At 39.7% G+C, this 18,521-nt stretch overlaps 1 protein-coding gene across 2 annotated transcripts in view; it reads left to right on the top strand.

Annotated features, from left to right (window-relative positions):
- The window catches only part of grm7 (glutamate metabotropic receptor 7), a 324,109-nt gene that overhangs the window by 111,647 nt on the left and 193,941 nt on the right, over window positions 1–18,521 (top strand). For both annotated transcript variants that reach the window (XM_067586129.1, XM_067586128.1), the window contains exon 2: window positions 2,676–2,892. In XM_067586129.1, coding sequence (XP_067442230.1) covers window positions 2,676–2,892 — 217 coding nt within the window. The remainder of the gene's footprint in view (window positions 1–2,675; window positions 2,893–18,521) is intronic.

Here is an 18,521-nt window from a genome sequence, read left to right as displayed (position 1 = left end):
TGATTATGTGTTAGAGTCCCTCTGAGTGTTTGTGCTGAAGATGGTATTTTTAAAATCCAATTTTCTTCCAAACTGTGTGTTTTATTCTTTTTTTCTTTTCATGAAAAATACAAAAACACTAAACTAAAAATAATGAGTCCTGTGTGCAGTAATGAAGTGTAGATTGACAAGAATGTGCTGTGAGTGTTTTAACCCACAACATCAAACTTTTAACCCCGTACATGCATAATAATGTGAGTGCAGATCAGCTCCCGACAGATTAAAGGCTAATTGGAAGAAACATCTAGTGGGAGATATGCAACTTTCAGAGTTTCTCAGATTTTCCAGAGGGAAGGAATTTAATTGTTACTGCACATTAACGCGGACCTTGATGGACAGAGATCAAATGACCCCTGACCTCACACAGATTTGGTGTAATTACCACGAACACCTTCAATCTGTCAAACAGAGAGAATCCACCATCACCTCCATATTTATAATGAAAGTAGGCTCACAGAGATTAGCTCTGTTTACTTTAACTTGACTGTATTTACTGTTTAATCACTTAAAGACATTGCTTCATATTTTGAGGCTTCATATCAAAACCAGTGTTAGTTATTTGCAGTTAAATTCAATGTTTTGATGTTCATGCACAACTAGAATGTAAATTATTAAAGGAATATTTAATGTAGCTGTCATTTAATTCTGCCTTCAAAGCAAAAACCACAGTAACTACACATTAGATTAAAAAAAATTAGTCAAAACCAGCATCTCTCTTTCTCTCTTTTTGACATCTGTTTTACCACAGAAGAAATATTATGACATAGAAATCACTGCCTCATTTTCAGGAAAAGTTGAAAAACTTTGTAGGAATTACAAAACAGCTGGAACGCTAACACAGCTAACCATAGCTAAAGCTAAAGGTAATTTATCAACCTTTCCTGACCTGTTTCCTGTAGATAGATAGATATATATAGAGAGATAGATAGATAGATAGATAGATAGATAGATAGATAGAAACTCCAATAGGCATCATAAAGGATAAAACAGTCTGAACAGATGGATGAGTGACTGAATCTTCTTGTGTTTTGATGCTCCAACATCTTCAGCATCCCAGCTGTACTGTCTTAGATCTGCCTGTGAAGCTACACTCAGGGTAAAATGTCTCCTGGGTATCCATCATATTCTTATATAAATAATAATAATTAGGGACCGAGCCCAAAAGGCAGAGGACTACTGTAAAACAGTAGTCCTCTGCAAGGACCCTATTGTTTTTTGTGTGTTTCTTTCTTTCTTTATTATTACGCCACTTAAACCCTAAACATGCTCAAAAACTCACCGAATTTCGCACATCAGGTCTGGTTAAAAATTTGATAAAATGTATAAATTACCCCCAAACCTCCAAAATGCCAAAATGTGCTCTCTAGCATCACTTATGTAACTAAAATGGCCGCCACGGCCCGTAGGAATGTCGTAGAGAGATCAAACCAAAACTCAATTATTCGTCTCATCAAGACCTACAAATCATATGCTGACACCCTTGACCTAAATCCAACAGGAAGTCTGCAATCAGCCTTTCAAAATAAGATTTGCCCCAATTTTGGCCCCCAAACAAACGCTATCTCCTCCGAGGGTGTTAATAGTATCGGATTCAACCTTCAATAGGTGACTTTTGACACTATGCTGAAAAAATGTTGTTAAAAACTTTCTAATGACTTGAACGGTTTGGATTTTATAAGCCCTGAAAGTTGCAGTGCCACATCACACCTTACAATGTAAAACAATGGGGAGGCAATCTATGGGCATGAACTTTGTGTCAAACAGAGGCTTCTGATGTCTAAACTATAAGTCTGACCACTTTCAAACCTGTATCAATGGATTCTCCATGGAATTTCCTACTAAAATATGATTTTTAATGTAAGATTTGGCCAAAGTCATGGGATTTATGAGGATATTTCACAAGAAGCGTACTCTAAAATCCTCCTCTCCAACTGCTCCTGGTGATGTCACTCCCTCAGTGCTGTGAAACATTCCGCAATACACACTCATTATAAAATCACAGGAGGAGCAAGAAAAGACTTTAAAACTCACACTCTAATATCTCAAAAACAATAAAAGATAGAAAACACATGTAAATTCAAGATTTGTAGGTCAAAGTCTCGTGACTCATTTAAAGTTCAAATGAAGTTTGTATCTAAAACTATGTGGAAGCAGTAAATGTTCAAAAAGGTGTGGGTTCACTCACACTCTCCATTCAAATATATGAGTATTTTTCTGTGTCCAGCTGCAGTTACTTATTGTCTCTACACACCTGACAGTACACGTCAATCAAACTTTCAAAATAAAAGCACACCACACTTGTAAGAAATATCCCTCATTTTTAAAAAGCAAAATGATCTGATCCCGACGGGCCAGAGTGCGAGGTCGCTGCTTGCAGCTTTAATTAATTTAGTGGTTCTCAACCTGTTTGGCTCATGAACCCTAAAACTGAAATCATGTCTACTTCTGACAGGAGTTTCTACAGTGTCAGGATCTTTCCTAATTCATTTTTGTCTCCTAATCCATGTACGCTTCTCTTTCTATTTATTAACTACATTTAAACACATAAAGCACATCTACATACTTTGTGTAACAGCGTCTGATTGATCCTTCTTCTCACCGTCCTAACTACAACGTTTTCCTGCGTCTCCCTGCAGATCCCTCAGATCAGCTATGCATCCACCGCCCCGGAGCTGAGCGACGACCGCAGGTACGACTTCTTCTCTCGGGTCGTCCCTCCGGATAGTTTCCAGGCTCAGGCCATGGTGGACATCGTCAAGGCCATGGGCTGGAACTACGTGTCCACGGTGGCGTCGGAGGGCAGCTACGGGGAGAAGGGGGTGGACGCCTTCATGCAGCTCTCCAGAGAAGCAGGTAAGACTGCTGCTGGATTTCCTACACGTCCACACAAGGATGATGGATATTTAATAGTTTTTTCTTAAAGAAGAATGCTGGAAACATGAGTAAGACTTCATCCTTGAAGCATTTTCTCTTGTAAAAGTGAATCTTCAGTCAGTCACAGTCTTTACTGTCAGACTGTTGGAACCATCAGAGTGATTTCCTCTGACAGTGATCATGTTTCAGACCGTCTGTTTGTCTTTTTAAGCTCATCAATTATTAGCTGCTTGACAGAAGTTGAGAAAACTTGTCAACTTTTACTCAAAGGAAAAACTCTCAGCTGTGAATATAAACAGCTGAGAGTTTTAAACTAGGTCACCTAATTAGAAGAAATGTGTAATTATTTTTGAATTTGTTACCCTTTGACTATAGAAACTAAGAGAAACTTTGTAGATTCCTGACCCCTAAATTCCACCGGATGCGTGTGCGCTGCGCACCTAGTTTTTTACGGAGGCCGCGTCAAGCAGCACAGAGCAGATCGAGCTGGACAGGAAGTCAGACACAGAAACAGCATTGAGCATCCGATTGATTTTCAAAATAAAACACCCCGTGCAGACTCCTGGTCGTATATCAACAATAAACACAATTAAAACAGATGAATAAAGAAACCATTTAACTATGTAGCCTAATTAACCAGATAAGTAAACAAAATTGAGCAGTTTAGTTGCCCTGCTACTGCAGTAATTACGGTAGCCTTAAGGGACTTTATCAGCTTTGACTAGGCTGCTGTAATTACTGTAGTAGGAGTGCAACTGACTTTAAACGGCAGAAGGCTTCCCCGCAGTGAAGACGCTCCGCTTCTGACACGCTCCCGGTGGAATAGGGCGCTGTGCAGAGCACGGAGCAAAACCGTGTCGGAGCCAGAACGCGGCGCACACGCGCCCGGTGGCACCCGGGTTAAGCCCCGCCCTCGGTGAAACACACAGAGCAGAGCAGAGAAACTAGTGTGACCGTTAATGACAGAAAAACACAGTAGAGACTCTCACATTGAGCTGAAATGACACGACTGCACATAAATTAGAAAATAAAGTCAAAAAAACATATTTTGTCGGCGTCCAAACGGCTTGTTTAAAGGCAGAGTTTCTGAAGACGGGCTGTGTGCATTTATTTCTACGTGGACTGAGCGTTTTGACACTTTCACAATATTTATAGAGCATCTAAACCTGCTTTATCATCAAAAAAGAAATGGAAATCTCTCTCTTTCTACGAGATGGGACCTTTAACAACTGGATGTGTAAGTGTTTCTCTTCTGGCTACATAATTTACTGGAGGCTCCCTACATGAACACACACTGGCTTTGGTATTATAGTTATGCTGAGTATGTGAGATAAGATAAGGTGAGACATATTTTATTGTCCCCCGGGGGGGGGGGAATCTGTCTTAGGCTCAAGTGTTGCACACAGCTGCATAATCACAGGACAACTGTTCCTCTAATGATAAAACACAGTAAAGAGGCAGAACATATTTAAAACAACTCAAACAATAAAGAGGTGAGGGAATGTCCATAAATTAGATATCCAATTAAATCAACAGTATTTCACATGAGACCAGGCTGCACTGGGTATATGTTATAGTAAATAAACAGCTGTCTTCTGGAGGTGGGCACAAAGGAGAGCTGGAGACGCTCTGTAACGTCTCCTACTCAGAGTATAAAACACATGATGAGTCCTTTAGTATTCTGTGCTTGTCTGATTACAGTTTCCTCATCGATAGCGAGCAGGAAGTTTTTCCCATGTTGTCGCCTCCAGATTTTAATTGGCCAGTGAGGGTGCTGCACCATGCTGGCTTTCTGAATCTGGTGTATCATTATTATCTGTGGATACTATTACTAATACTGAGGAGCACTGATAACACTGTACATATATATATATATATATATATATATATATATATATATATATATATATATATATATATATATATATATATGATGCAGCTGCATTTGTTCTACTCTGAGCTGCACTGACAGCAGCTTCATCACAGCACAACAAGGTGACGCATTTCATAAATATGGAATATTTTTTCAGTATGCATCACTTGCAGTTTGTTCTTAAATGTAGTTGTCAAACCGCTGAACCGAGCAGAACAGACAGAGTCGAAATTACACGAGAAGTTTCTCTACAGAAAAGTTCTGTGAGAGAGGAAGTTGATTTTACTGAGCCTGGGAGGCGCCACGGAGGGAAAAAAAAGCTCATTTGTGCTCTTGATTTAATAATTTAATATACTTAAAATCACTTAATTAGTGCTCTCTCTCTCTCTCGATTTATCTCTTTTGCCTGTTCCTCTCTCTTAGAGGGGTCACAGCCCGGCTCACAGGCTGCAACACATATGAAAGACCAGACAAGTTTGCCAGTGTGGACAAATATTTAGGGACCGAGCCCAAAAGGCAGAAGACTACTGTAAAACAGTCGTCCTCGCCTAAGAGGACCCTATTGTTTTTCATGTCTTTCTTTCTTTCTTTCTTTCTTTATTATTATGCCACTTCAGACCTAAATTTGACCCCCTAAACATGCTCAAAAACTCACCAAATTTGGCACGCACATCAGGTCTGGTGAAAAATTTGATGAAATGTAAAAATTAACCCTCAAAGTGCCAAAATGTGCTCTATAGCGCCACTTATGTAACTAAAATGGCCACCACGGCCTGTAGGAATGTCGTAGAGAGATCAAACCAAAAGTCAATTATTTGTCTCATCAAGACCTAGAAAACATACACTGACACCCCTGACCTAAATCAAACAGGAAGTCCGCAATTAGCCTTTCAAAATAAGACTTTGCTCAAATTTTGGCCCCCAAACAAACACTATCTCCTCTGAGGGCGTTAATGGTATCGGCTTCAAACTTAAATAGATGACTTATGACACTATGCTGAAAAAAAGTTGTTAAAAACTTTGTAATAACTCGAACGGTGACTCAGTTAAAGTTCAAATGAAGTTTGTATCTAAAACTATGTGGAAGCAGTAAATGTTCAAAAAGGTGTGGGTTCACTCACACTCTCCATTCAAATATATGAGTATTTTTCTGTGTCCAGCTGCAGTTACTTATTGTCTCTACACACCTGACAGTACACACATCAGTCAAACTTTCAAAATAAAAGCACACCACACTTGTAAGAAATATCCCTCATTTTTAAAAAGCAAAATGATCTGATCCCGACGGGCCAGAGTGTGAGGTCGCTGCTTGTAGCTTTAATTTGATTTACAACTTATAAATGAAAATGGAAAAAAGGTGGAAGTCAGTAATCAGTGGTGTATGCATGTATGGATGTGTGGAAGGCCATGCTTTATACACCAGACCACGCCGGGTCCAGGTGTGGCTCATGAAGCCGATGACGAACCTCCGTCCTGCCAAAGAGAAACCAGCAAACGAACTGGAACACAGCAGCAGCTGGTGGAGCGGACACATTCAAACATCCAGGAGTTTAAAGACAGAAGATATTTCTCCTGTAACATCAGTCGCTTCCTGATGTGTTGAATGAAGAGGAGGTCAAACTTGTTGGTTTAACCAGAATAACCTGAAGTTTCTATGAACTGGATGACATCAACAGGAATCCTGTAGGATACGTTCAAGGGAGATAATAACACTGTGTTGTGCTTTAAGTATATCAGCATATGTTAGTTCAAGACCAAAATAAAACCTCATTAAATCAAAGAGCACAAATTATTAAACTTAGTTATTTTTATTTATGAGTCAGATAATATTTCAGCATCAACAGATTGACAGATGACAGGAGAGCGAATCCAATATTATTCCTAAATATGGGAAAAAAGTCTGAGATACAGTTTCAGTTGTTACATATTTCAGTTTTTGACAATTTTGTTCCAAACGGGATCAGTTTTACTTTGAAAACCTAAAAAAAGATGGTTGGAAGATAAAATCAGCGTCTGTATTAACAAAACTAAACTATCTTTACTCATTCAAAACTCAAAAACATGTCTGCCAGTTTTGTTTCTTCTTGTAAAAGGTAATCATCATACTTCTGAACGTGAAGTGATCGGATTTAAAACTGTGGAGTCACAGAAGCTTGAAAGGAATTAATGAGAGTTTACAGCGGTGTCGATTGCTCTCTGAATAATCTCGGTGACATTTAGAAGCGATCTGATGACTCTTCACAACTCGCCAGTTAGAATGTGTCCTGACATTTATGAGCTGGAGTTTTTTTAGGAGATTATTAAAGGACACGGCGCTGCCAGGGTGCACAGAGGACGCCTACAAATCTTTTAACTGTGCTAACACAAACAGTCGCCAAATACTTCCACACAGATAAAAGCCCTGATCATTGAACTGTGCTGCCTTTTGAACAATGATATGATAAGATCCCCCCCCCGGGGCAGTATTCACCTTCTTTATCCCTGCAACAGGTTCCTTTTTAAAAAACAATATCCAGGAAAAAATATTCTGCATTAACCACCAACTGTGTTCTTGGTTTTTAAGGATAATAAGCAGATAAATCAGTAACCAGACGCTCACATGAAACCAAACAGCCACCGAACATCAGCGCAGACATGAACATAACAGTGTGTTGAAGGTTTGCAGCATCATCCCAGCGTTCATGAAAATCTTAAGGATTAAATCTCTAAATATGTATTTAATATTTTACATCATGTGTTAAATCTGTAATTGTTGTTAAATATGTCTATAATGGAGAAGGCTCAGGTAGATAGACAGGCAGAGCTGGCTTAAGATAATCAATATTTTTATATTAACGAGGGATCAATAGGTTACATGTATGACAAATACATGTCTGATATATATATATATATATATATGTTCTGAACACCAGTTTTAATTATACACACTTTGTTTTCTTCTGTCATTCTGTGGGCTAAAACATACTACAATACCCACGAGCCCCGGCTGCTGTTGCCATGGAGAAGAAGTCAGTCAGAGGTGTGAATCCACCCAAAACTGACCCTGAAATTAAAAATAAACTGTTTGAATCTGCAGATTCAAGAATCTTTAGCTTCTGCTCGCCGTTAGCGGCACACGTGACCAAATTTCCTGCTCTGTGATTGGACATTAGTGCAAAGTTAGCACGATGCATAGAGACACGTGAACACATTTATGGGAAATACAGCAGGTTGAAATTATCGGTTAAATTAGTAGCGAGGTTTGTGGTGTTGTCTGCATCATTTATGACTCCGCTGTGGTGCTGATGTTTCTGTCAGTGTGAGGATGCCCTGGACTATTTGAAGATGCAGCCGAGTCTCTGACTCTTGTATCGGTTTTCATCTTTACATCTTTACTATGTCGTGTCCAGAGTCTGGTCAGTGTGCACATGTTGTTATTACACCTAAATATTCTTGACACTATCAATCAAAGAAGATGTAAAAGTCATGTCCACAACTGATAAAAAGCTGAATTTTGGGTCAGTGGTTAATGTTAATGTTAATGTAGGTCTCCAGGAAATGAATGCAAGTCTGTGTAAATACCCCAAAAGTGTGTCTGTGTGTGTCTGTGTGAGTGTGTATATGTGTGTGTGTGTGTGTGTGTGTATGTGTAGGTCTTTCTGGGTTATCTACAGATTTGTGAGTAATCCTGCATGTATTGATTCTGGGAGGTTCACACATCTACACACACACACACACACACACTAACACACGGCGGCGGTAATATAATTAGACAGCGTTCATTTCCAGCAGGGCGTTGAAGATAGAATCCTGCACACACACACACACACACACACACACACACACAGTGATTAGTCAGGTGGTAGGAGACTGATTAGCAGGAAAGAGTTTCTCTCTTATCTAAAGTTTTCTCAGGCTTCTCTCACAACTTCTCTCTGAGTCAGATTTAACTAACTGGATCACTGCAGCAGCAGCATTAGTGTCGTGTCATCGTGATACGGCTGCTGCTGCGAAGAAAAAAAAAAACACACACACTAAAAGTCAACTTTGTGGGTAAAATTGATCTCAGCTCTCCTCATTTATTATCAAAGTCTCACTAAAGTCACCTGCTGCTCAGTGATTTGACTCCAGCCCTTCTACGTATGAGGCTCATTTTTCAGCCCCACCTCAGTGATCATTACAGCTGAAATTACCTTTATGACGACAGAAACAAATAAAAGACGCCAATAAAACTGATCAGATGTGCTGCTGTAACATCAGCTGCAGGTCGGAGCTGCTGTTCTCTTTCAGACACGTTTTCACACCTGATTTGTTCACATTTAGTCAAACAGTCTGTTAAAAGTCATGTGAATCAGCTGTTAGCAGTAACATGATGATGTTCAGACAACTATCACTGCAGGCAGGTTCTGCAGCTTCTCTGGTTTCTACGTGGATTAATGGAGGTTTGTTGTTGATGAACATCAGAGATGATTTCCTGTCTGTGTTCAGATGTGACTGAATCATGACTCTGAGAAGGAAGATGTCAGAGTCTGCTCTCCCGCTAACCTGTTGCTGTGGGAATTATCCAATCATTCAGTCTCACTCTCTGCTCTGCCACACCCCTCATTAGTTCAACCACCTTCACCTGGCGCTCCCACCTGCTCATCATCTGCAATCAAGCCAGTATATAAGCTGCCTCGGCCCACTCCCTCTTTGTCAGATTGTCTATGCCACTATGCTAAGTCGTCTTGCTTTCTTCACTGGACTGCCTTCCTGGTTTCTGATCAGCTTGTCTTCGACCATCGCTCCTCGTCTCTGCCCCGGTAAACCCACCAGCCTTCTGTCCCTGACTCTGAGTTCTGCCTGCCTGTTCCCTGGTCTTTGTCCGCTGTGGGAGTGGAAGATCAGGGTTCAATTTCCAGTGGAGCCATACTCATCAGAACTGTGTTTCTCCGACCGTGCTAATATTGCCTTGACATTGTGTGAAATAAAGACTGCAAAGTTTATACCAGTGTCATTTGTGCTGCTATTGGGTCCATCCTATACCCGTTACAGAAGATGAAGAGGCTTCATCCTGCTGGATGTCCACGTCTGTTACAGACCAGATCCTTGATGGTCGTTAAATCCGTTTTTACAAACCTTCTTCAGCTTAAGAGGTTTTTCCCAAAAGCGTCGTACCTGAAGACTCCTGAACACAAGCTGCTGAAGCTAAAACTGTGACCTGTTGAAGTTTTCATTTGTTTTTACAGTTTTAAGTCTTAAATTCTTTGTTAAGTAACATTTGATGTAAAATCAATGATGTCAATGTTTAAATTAGGAAGTAAAACTGAACCAACACATTAATTCAACTATTGATCTGCCAGTTTGTCTGTTTACAGTCTAATACAGAGATGATGACAGAGTGACTCATATTCATGAAGCTTATAGAAAACCTTCAGAGTCACATCTGCCTCCAGCAGCTGATCAATCAATCACAGTTTTACTTTCTCCAACTGACTTCCAGGAACATGAATCATAAAGACTTAGAGACTGTTTACTGCACATTAAAACTTCACTTTTATACTGAATTTCAAGTATAAAACATGTATTTGTGTCATTAACAACATTTCCTCTTTCAGATGTTTGTATTTTCAACAAACATCACGGCTTACAAAACAATTAAATATGCAAAGTTATTTAAAATATATTCAGTATCATCTGCAGCCCCATCTGCACTCGCTCTTGAGCTCTGCTTTTAGGAAACACGTGTAGAAATTTAAGAGCGTTGTCATGGTAATTCACCTCTTGCACTTAAATGAGAAAAGAACTGATTCTACAGTACAGTACCGTCACACTGTTGTTAACACTCAGAGCACTCACACTGGACACAGACGTACGAACAGCAGGACGAATCCTCCTTCATCTGTTTCACGCCGACCTCTAGGAGTTGTTGTGTCTGCTGGTTACAGCCAGACAGACGTGGCCGGATCTGTTTCACAATAAACAGATGTTATTTGTTTCTCTGTCACTACAGGAAAACACTGTTCAGACACACAAACAGGATTTCTATGACTGTCACTAAACATTTTAACCTTTCACAAGTTCACACCAGCATTTATACATATTCATACAATCATGTGCAGATGGCCCAGTATTTGTATTTGTATCTGTATTTGTTGAGGCAGCAAAATTATTTGTATTTGTATTCAAATAAAAGTCGAAAGAGGCTTAAAAATCCTGTTTTTGTTTTTATGACACTTTTAATTTTAGAAAATTAAAGTATTACAATAAGTGTTCATGAATAAACTACCCTATGAAGGAGGTCCCCACATAGGTTCTAGAACTGGAGTCTCAGATCAGAGACGACTGCGCTGACTACTGAGATAAAACTTTACTCATCACCTCATTGCAGACAGACCTCTACCTATTTATACACCCATAACACACAGACAGCACAGCCTGTAACATGTGGGGATGAACTTCAAAGGCAATTATTGCTTTGCACTTTTCATTTATTGCCTATTATTTACAACCTAACTTTGGTTATGGAGAATCTGTTGGGAGCACTTTGCTTGTGTCAGTAGTTCAGCTTTATCTCTGGGGAACATCCCCAACAAACGTTTTAAATATTTGTATGAAACAAATATTTGTATAAAACCCACTATTTGTGCTTTGCAGAATAATGTATTTGTATTCGGGGTCACCCCTAATATATATATATATATACTAGGGATGTGCAGAGAGCCCAGTATTTGTATTTGTATCTGTATTTGTTGAGGCAGCAAAATTATTTGTATTTGTATTTGTATTCGAATGAAAGTGGAAAGAGGCTTAAAAATCCTGTTTTTTTTTATTACACTTTTAATTTTAGAAAATTAAAGATGAAAATTAAAGTAATGTCCAAATTAGGAAATGTGCGTCATGTAGCAGGTGGATGTGACTCCCCTCATTGAGACCTGCTGATAGACGTCACAGCGGAGCAGAGGAGAGACACTGAGATAGTGATGTAACCGACCGACAGTTTATTTTTCTTCCTGAAAACTAATCATTTTTTAAATATTTGTATGAAACAAATATTCGTTAAAAAAACCCCACTATTTGTGCTTTGCCGAATAACATATTTGTATTTGAGCACACCCCTAATATATACATATATAGATATATAGTAGTAACGTAACTGACAGGTTGGAAATGTCATTTTCACATTTTCATCATTCTCTCAGTCAGTAGTTTTATGTGGAGGCTAAAAGCAGCAGATTTCATTGATCTGGTCTCAGATAAAAACTAATTCCTAAGATACTGAACGTATATTTGATACTTTGTCAGAACAGAAATGTACTTTTAGCTTCCACATTCCTGCTTTGATGAAAAATAAATGAGAACATAAATAAAAACCTCTTTCAGCAGGAGATACAAACACGGCCGAGAAGAAGGAATGTTAGTTAAATATCTGAGTCGGGACTCATTTCATGCTCTTTAACCAAAGATGTCTACACAATTAGACCTTAAAGTTCAAACTAATTACAAAAACAAACTTTCAGTCTCAGGTCAGTTTGGGTTAATTGGGCGTGAAATAAAACGTTGAGTGCACATGTGAGGGAGGAGATCTGAGCTCTCAGAGGTGATTTCTGACCACAGGTTATTATCCTGCTGCTTCTTCTTGAAAAGAGAGACAGCCCGAGGAAGCTGCTCTTATCATCTCTGAATCAGCAGGATTGTGAAGAAAAATGCTGTGAGATATTTGCTTTCTGTTCCTTCAGAGGTTGAGAGTGCTGACAGGGGCCCCTCGTAGCATCTGTAGCTCAGCGTTGGCAGCACATAGCGAGAGAGAGAGAGAATAATGTCTCACAGCTATTTGCCGTGTGGAGCGATTGAGTGAAGAGCGAACAAAAAAAAAAACTACCTGCAGCTCCGGTTTGCTTTGAAAGTAAACTGTTATTATAGTTACTGTTTTCTTACAGGATCAATGCTGACAGTCAGATTAACATCAGAACTGTTCATCAAATCACTGATGTCTCTAAAAGCTGCTGCAACATCACAGCGTTGTGGACAAATCTGACTGTTAGTTACTTCAGCTAGAGAACAACAACACGCTGGATGTGTTGCTGAGCAGCGCTTCAAACAAGAGCAACTGAAAAAATCCCCTCTCACCCTCCTCCCATGGGGGGGGGGGGGGGGGGGTCTTTCTCAAGCTCGGGTCCTCTACCAGAGTTCTGGGAGTTTGAGGGTTCTGCACAGTATCTCAGCTGTTCCTAGGACTGCGCTCTTCTGGACAGAGACCTCAGATGTTGTACCTGGAATCTGGGTCACAGCCCCCAGTGCTCCCATTACCACTGGCACCACTGTTGCCTTCACTCCCCACATCCTTTCTAGCTCCATTTGGTATTTTTCGATCTTCTCGTGTTCCTTCCTCTTGATGTTGCTGTCGCTGGGGATCGCTACGTCTATCACCGCTGCCTTCTTCTTCTGTTGTTTGTTGCTCGACACGATGTCCGGTTGGTTATCCATCACCAGTTTGTCAGTCTAGATCTGGAAGTCCCACAGGATCTTGGCGGAGGTGTTTTCCACTGTGACCTTGGGACTTCCAGCCCATACTCAGTGCAGATGTTCCTGTACACTATGCCAGCCACTTGGTTATGGCGTTCCATGTACGCTGTTCCTGCCTGCATCTTACACCCTCCTATAATGTGCTGAACTGTCTCAGGAGCATCTTTGCACAGCCTTAAAGGACCAGTGTGTAGAATTTAGTGGCATCTAGAAGAACAGACTTGACAGAAACTGAATATAATATTCATAAGTATGTTTTAATTAGTTTATAATCACTTTAAATCGTTGTGTTTTTGTTGCCTTAGAATGAACCTTTTATATCTACAGAGGGAGCCCCCCCCCCCCCCCCCCCCCCCCCCCACACACACACACACACACACATACACATATATTATTACTATTATTACTTTTTAAAATTATTACTACTCTTTACTTATTTAGTCTATTTTTATTGAACAGTTTGAATAAACTGCATTTCACTGATTGTGTCTGAATGTTTGCATGTGACAAATAAATAAATCCTGCACACTGCACCTTTAATTAAACTACAGCTTCACCTTTGTGACTAGTGAGGATGCAGACGACTGAGAAATACATTTTTAGCAAGAAAAACAGGTTTAGGAGAAAAAAAAACAGTTCACTGGCACTAATATTTGGGATTTGTGTTAAACTAACCGACACAAACTCAACTGAACCCTCGCATGTTAACTTCAGTATGAACAACAGAACCTGCAGCAGGATTCTTCTTCTCTTTTCTTCCTCTTTCTCTTCTCCAAAGTCCTTGATCTTGACATGATATCGAGCTTCAGCCTCTTCAATTTTTAAAGTATGACCACCAGTTCACACAAAGACCGCCAGCGTGTGAAATATTAATGTCGCTTTGACTCAATCCCGCAGCCCAGGGGACGCCATTAAGCTTCTCTTTAAAATGCTTGTTTTGGAATTACTCAGCATTGAATTTTGGATTTACTTCTGCGCTGAAACAAAAGAGAGAGAGAGAGAGAGAGAGAGAGAGAGAGAGAGAGAGAGAGAGAGAGAGAGAGAGAGAAGCCTTAAAGGGTGATCAGTCATTGCTGGTGTGTCTGATGGAGAAAAATCTCTGTTTTGGTGATTATGACTGAGCTGTGCGGAGGATTTGTTTTACCAAATCGAATATTTAAAGGAGAGAAGACAAGTTATTTAGATTAATGGAGGCCCGGCTGCTGCTGAGGAGACAGTACGGCCTCTGCAGGCAGCGATACTGTATCACTGAACATGAATATCCACATGTTTCCTCTGTGTGACTGATCGCTCTGTGGATGGGTTCAGACCGGCTATCATTCCCAGAGTTACACACCATAGTCTGATGAGGTAAAGTGAAACCACCTCTCTTTTTTATTTTTACAACCCTCCTTCCCTCCTACTGCGGTGATAAGTACAGTGTCAGTGCGCTGTGTTTATGGCAGCAAAAAAAAAGGGGACTAATAAACGGCTGATGGATGCCATCCGGGACTCCCAGGTAATAAAATAGGCAAATTAGGCGCCGCATTAACTAGGGTGTCGCTTCTAATATCTCTCCAGCTCTAATGAATTTATAAATAAACACGCTGAGGGGACGGCTGCTTGGAGAGAAGATGGAGGAGGATGAAGAGAGTGAGGAGGCAAACAGCTGCAGAGATGCCATGGAAACAAGAAAGACGACAGGAAATCCCCCTAAAACAGCATCTGTTTACTTCTTTATGGCAACGCCCTTTAACATTATGACACAAGCGACAATGTGACTTCTACAGTTTGGATCAACAAGAAACGCTCCTGGTCAACCACGACTCCTAAAGGTGCATTTTAGGGAAAGAAACATCCAATCACAGAGCTTCAAATTCTGTCACATGCACCAGTAACTGAAGCTAATGCTGCTTTCACATCACACGGGATGGAAAGAGTCTCATGTTCACGTCATGTTGGAAAGTTTAAATGGGAAAACAGATGCACAGGTGTTAGTAAAACGTAACGATGTAATGCTCTTCTCTTCAGGAGTCCCTGTAAACCATGATGATGATGATGATGATGATGATGATGATGGACCTTCAGACTGAAGCAGCTAGATTTTATTATTTATGTCACATGTCCTGCTGTTTGTCATCGGTCAGGTTTCTGTCCAAACGTAGCACAAAGTTTAACTTGACCTCAAGAAACTCATCATCTTTCCACTTTTATTCGAATACAAATACAAATAATTCTGCTGCCTCGACAAATACAGATACAAATACAAATACTGGGCTCTCTGCACATCCCTACTATCATCACTGTCAGAAGTTCCTGTTATCTCCGACTGGGATTAAACTCGTTGACTGACGTGGAAGTTGGTTTTTTTTTCGGCGATGAGTTCGAGTGATTGATTGAACTGTTGAACTGTTGTTGGCAGCTGCTTTTGACTTTTCACTGAACATCAGAGATGATGACACGGTCAGTGTAAGGGGGTTATTTAGAGGACGCTAGCGGAGCGTCTTCTTGTCAGAGTGTTTTTCAGATGGACACGTCGTTGTTCAACATCATCGGAGGTGTTTGGACCTGTGTGTAAAGATGCTGCTATTATTACAGCGTCAGAGGGGCGTTTCTCTACAACACACTATAATTTCCCACTTTACACAAACGCATCATCGTGTGAAGAACACATGAACTACAGTATTCAGCTCCTGTCGCGTGGACGTGACTTTCTAACACCAGATGGGAACTACAGTATTTACAGCAGCTGGTTGGTTATAAAACCGACCAGCAGCTCATTTAATGACCACCGTCACACAACGCCGCCTACAGAACCGCCACACGAGTCCCAGGTCATTAAGAGGAAGGTGTCGTCTGTGAAATGACTCACTCCAAGCAGAAACCATCTTTACATTCATTACAGATGTGTTTCTTTTATGTACACTTATGTGTCATATGTGCAATATTCAGAAAAGAAACTTTTTGCCTGCAGCGACTGTTAGAGAACATATAACAATAAAATTCATTCATGTTTCAGGTTTAACTTGAATGCAGCACACAGATCTTTCAAAATCTCTGTTTGTGGATAAATATAATGTAAATATATTATATTATTATATATGACATCATTAGATTATTAATAGTGAAGCATCAGTGTTAGAGCAGCATGTTACTGTTGTAGCTGCTGGAGGTGGAGCTAGTTTACACTACTTTATATACAGTTAGCTAGTTTAGTCCAGTGGTTCCCAACCTAGGGGTCGGGCCCCTCCAAAGGGTCAGCAGATAAATCTGAGGGGTGGTGAGATGATTAATGGGAGAGGAAAGAAGAAAAAACAAAGTTCTGATACACAAATCTGTTTTCAGTTTTTGGACTTTTTCTCTAATCTTTGATTTTTGCTGAAATATTGGATCATTTGAACATTTATTGAAATGAAAGCATGTGAGAAGTTTAGAGGGAAAAATCACTATTTGGTGGAGCTGTTAACAACTCATAGACATGTGAAATGTGACCCCGACTACACACTGCTTTTTGTAAGACGTCAAAAGACAAAAAGGTTGGAAACCACTGGTTTCATCTTTAACAATGTGTTGTATTTTAAAAGCTTGTTATATTATCCATTGTGTCAAATAAATGTAGTGGAGTAGAAAGTACAATATTTCCCTCTGAAATGTAGAAAGTAGCATCACATGGAAATACTCAAGTAAAGTACAAATACCTCACAACTGAGTAAATGTACTTAGTTACTTTCCACTGCTGTTAATGTGTACCTGAGCAGACATAACTGTATGTAAAGATTAACATCCACACATGTTCACATCCTCATAGATTCACCTCTAAAGCAGCTTTCTAGCAGCTCTGTCCAGCAGAGAGTCGGCTAATGACCTGGAGACGTTTGATGAAGTGAAAGTTTACAGAGCGAGTGTGTGTGTGTGTGTGTGTGTGTGTGTGTGTGTGTGTGTGTGTGTGTGCGTGTGCGTGTGTGCACTTTAAGGGTCTTTAAGATGGATCTGAGGCTGTTAATGTTCTTAAACTGCAGCCTGTGTGTCACGACTGTTGTGTGCTGATGCCTTTAAACCATCTGGGTGTTCATGTGAGTCTGAGTGTGATTGGATGTTCACCAGTGCATCACTCCGTTCTGGGAGAAGAAAGGAGAGAATAAAAGAGAGAGAGAGTACAGAAACTGATGCAGAGAGAAACTCTCTGTATATAACGACGTCTTACTAAACACAGCACAGTGTTCATGGATTTTACATTAATATCTAACAGTTATCAACAATAATTTACACCCATTATAGAACATTTTACATGAATTACATGATCATTATTATGAAATAAAGTTTTTTTTGTCACCATCTTTGTTTTTCTCAGCTGTTCTGATCAACAGCGCTGTGGTTCAGGTCTGGTTGGGTTTATAGATGATGGTTTGGGTTCAAATGACTTTGTTAAGGTTAGAGAAACATGTGGTGGGTTAAAGTTACTACTTCCTGAAAGTTAGACCACCCTCGTCGTCATGGCTACAATAGTAATTACGGGGTTAAAGGTTAGGGGACGATCACGGTTACGCTTTTTAAAAAACTGTCCCATCTCATGGTTGGAAACAGGAAGTGAACAGCGTCTCCTGTGGAGTCCACTATGAACTAAAACCTCACTAGATTGTGACCTTTTCGACACACTTTGTTATGGATATTACTTTTTACAGTGTAGTCTTCGATTTAATATTTTTTACAGTGTTGTGTGTGGATTATTTTTATGTTCAGAATATTTAAACAGAGTAGACTTGTAATATTTTTTACAGTGTTCAGTTATGTATTGTTGTATTTTTTACAGTGTATTTGTGTGTTGTACTATTTTTACAGTGTAGTATTGTGTGTAATTTTTTTATAATGTAGTTTTATATTTTTACAGTGTAAATTTGAGCATAATAAATACAATTTACAGTGTAGTTCAGTACTGTATTTTTACAGTGTATTTATGAGTATCATTTTTTGGTGTGTATTGTTTTAACAGCGTTGGTTTTTATATGACTTCTTATGATTTAATAAGAACATGTATTAATTCCAAAGATGCTCCTCTATTTATTAAATTTCTTTTGAGCTCAGACTCAGTCAGTAAAAGATGTCAGAAATAAAAACCAACGAATCACTTTGCTGTTAATCAAACTGCTCACAAAAAATGTTCTATTCAGCATTTTAATCTCATTAAGTAGCACAAGGTTGGTCAGGCTTTCATAAATTTAAATACTTTGGAGGATTTTCAACACGTGTTTCTCAGTTTTATCTCTTAAAGAGC

This window comes from Thunnus thynnus, chromosome 4 (assembly GCF_963924715.1).
Source record: "Thunnus thynnus chromosome 4, fThuThy2.1, whole genome shotgun sequence".
Classification (NCBI taxonomy): domain Eukaryota; kingdom Metazoa; phylum Chordata; class Actinopteri; order Scombriformes; family Scombridae; genus Thunnus; species Thunnus thynnus.
This window is presented reverse-complemented; position numbering and strand designations above follow the sequence as displayed.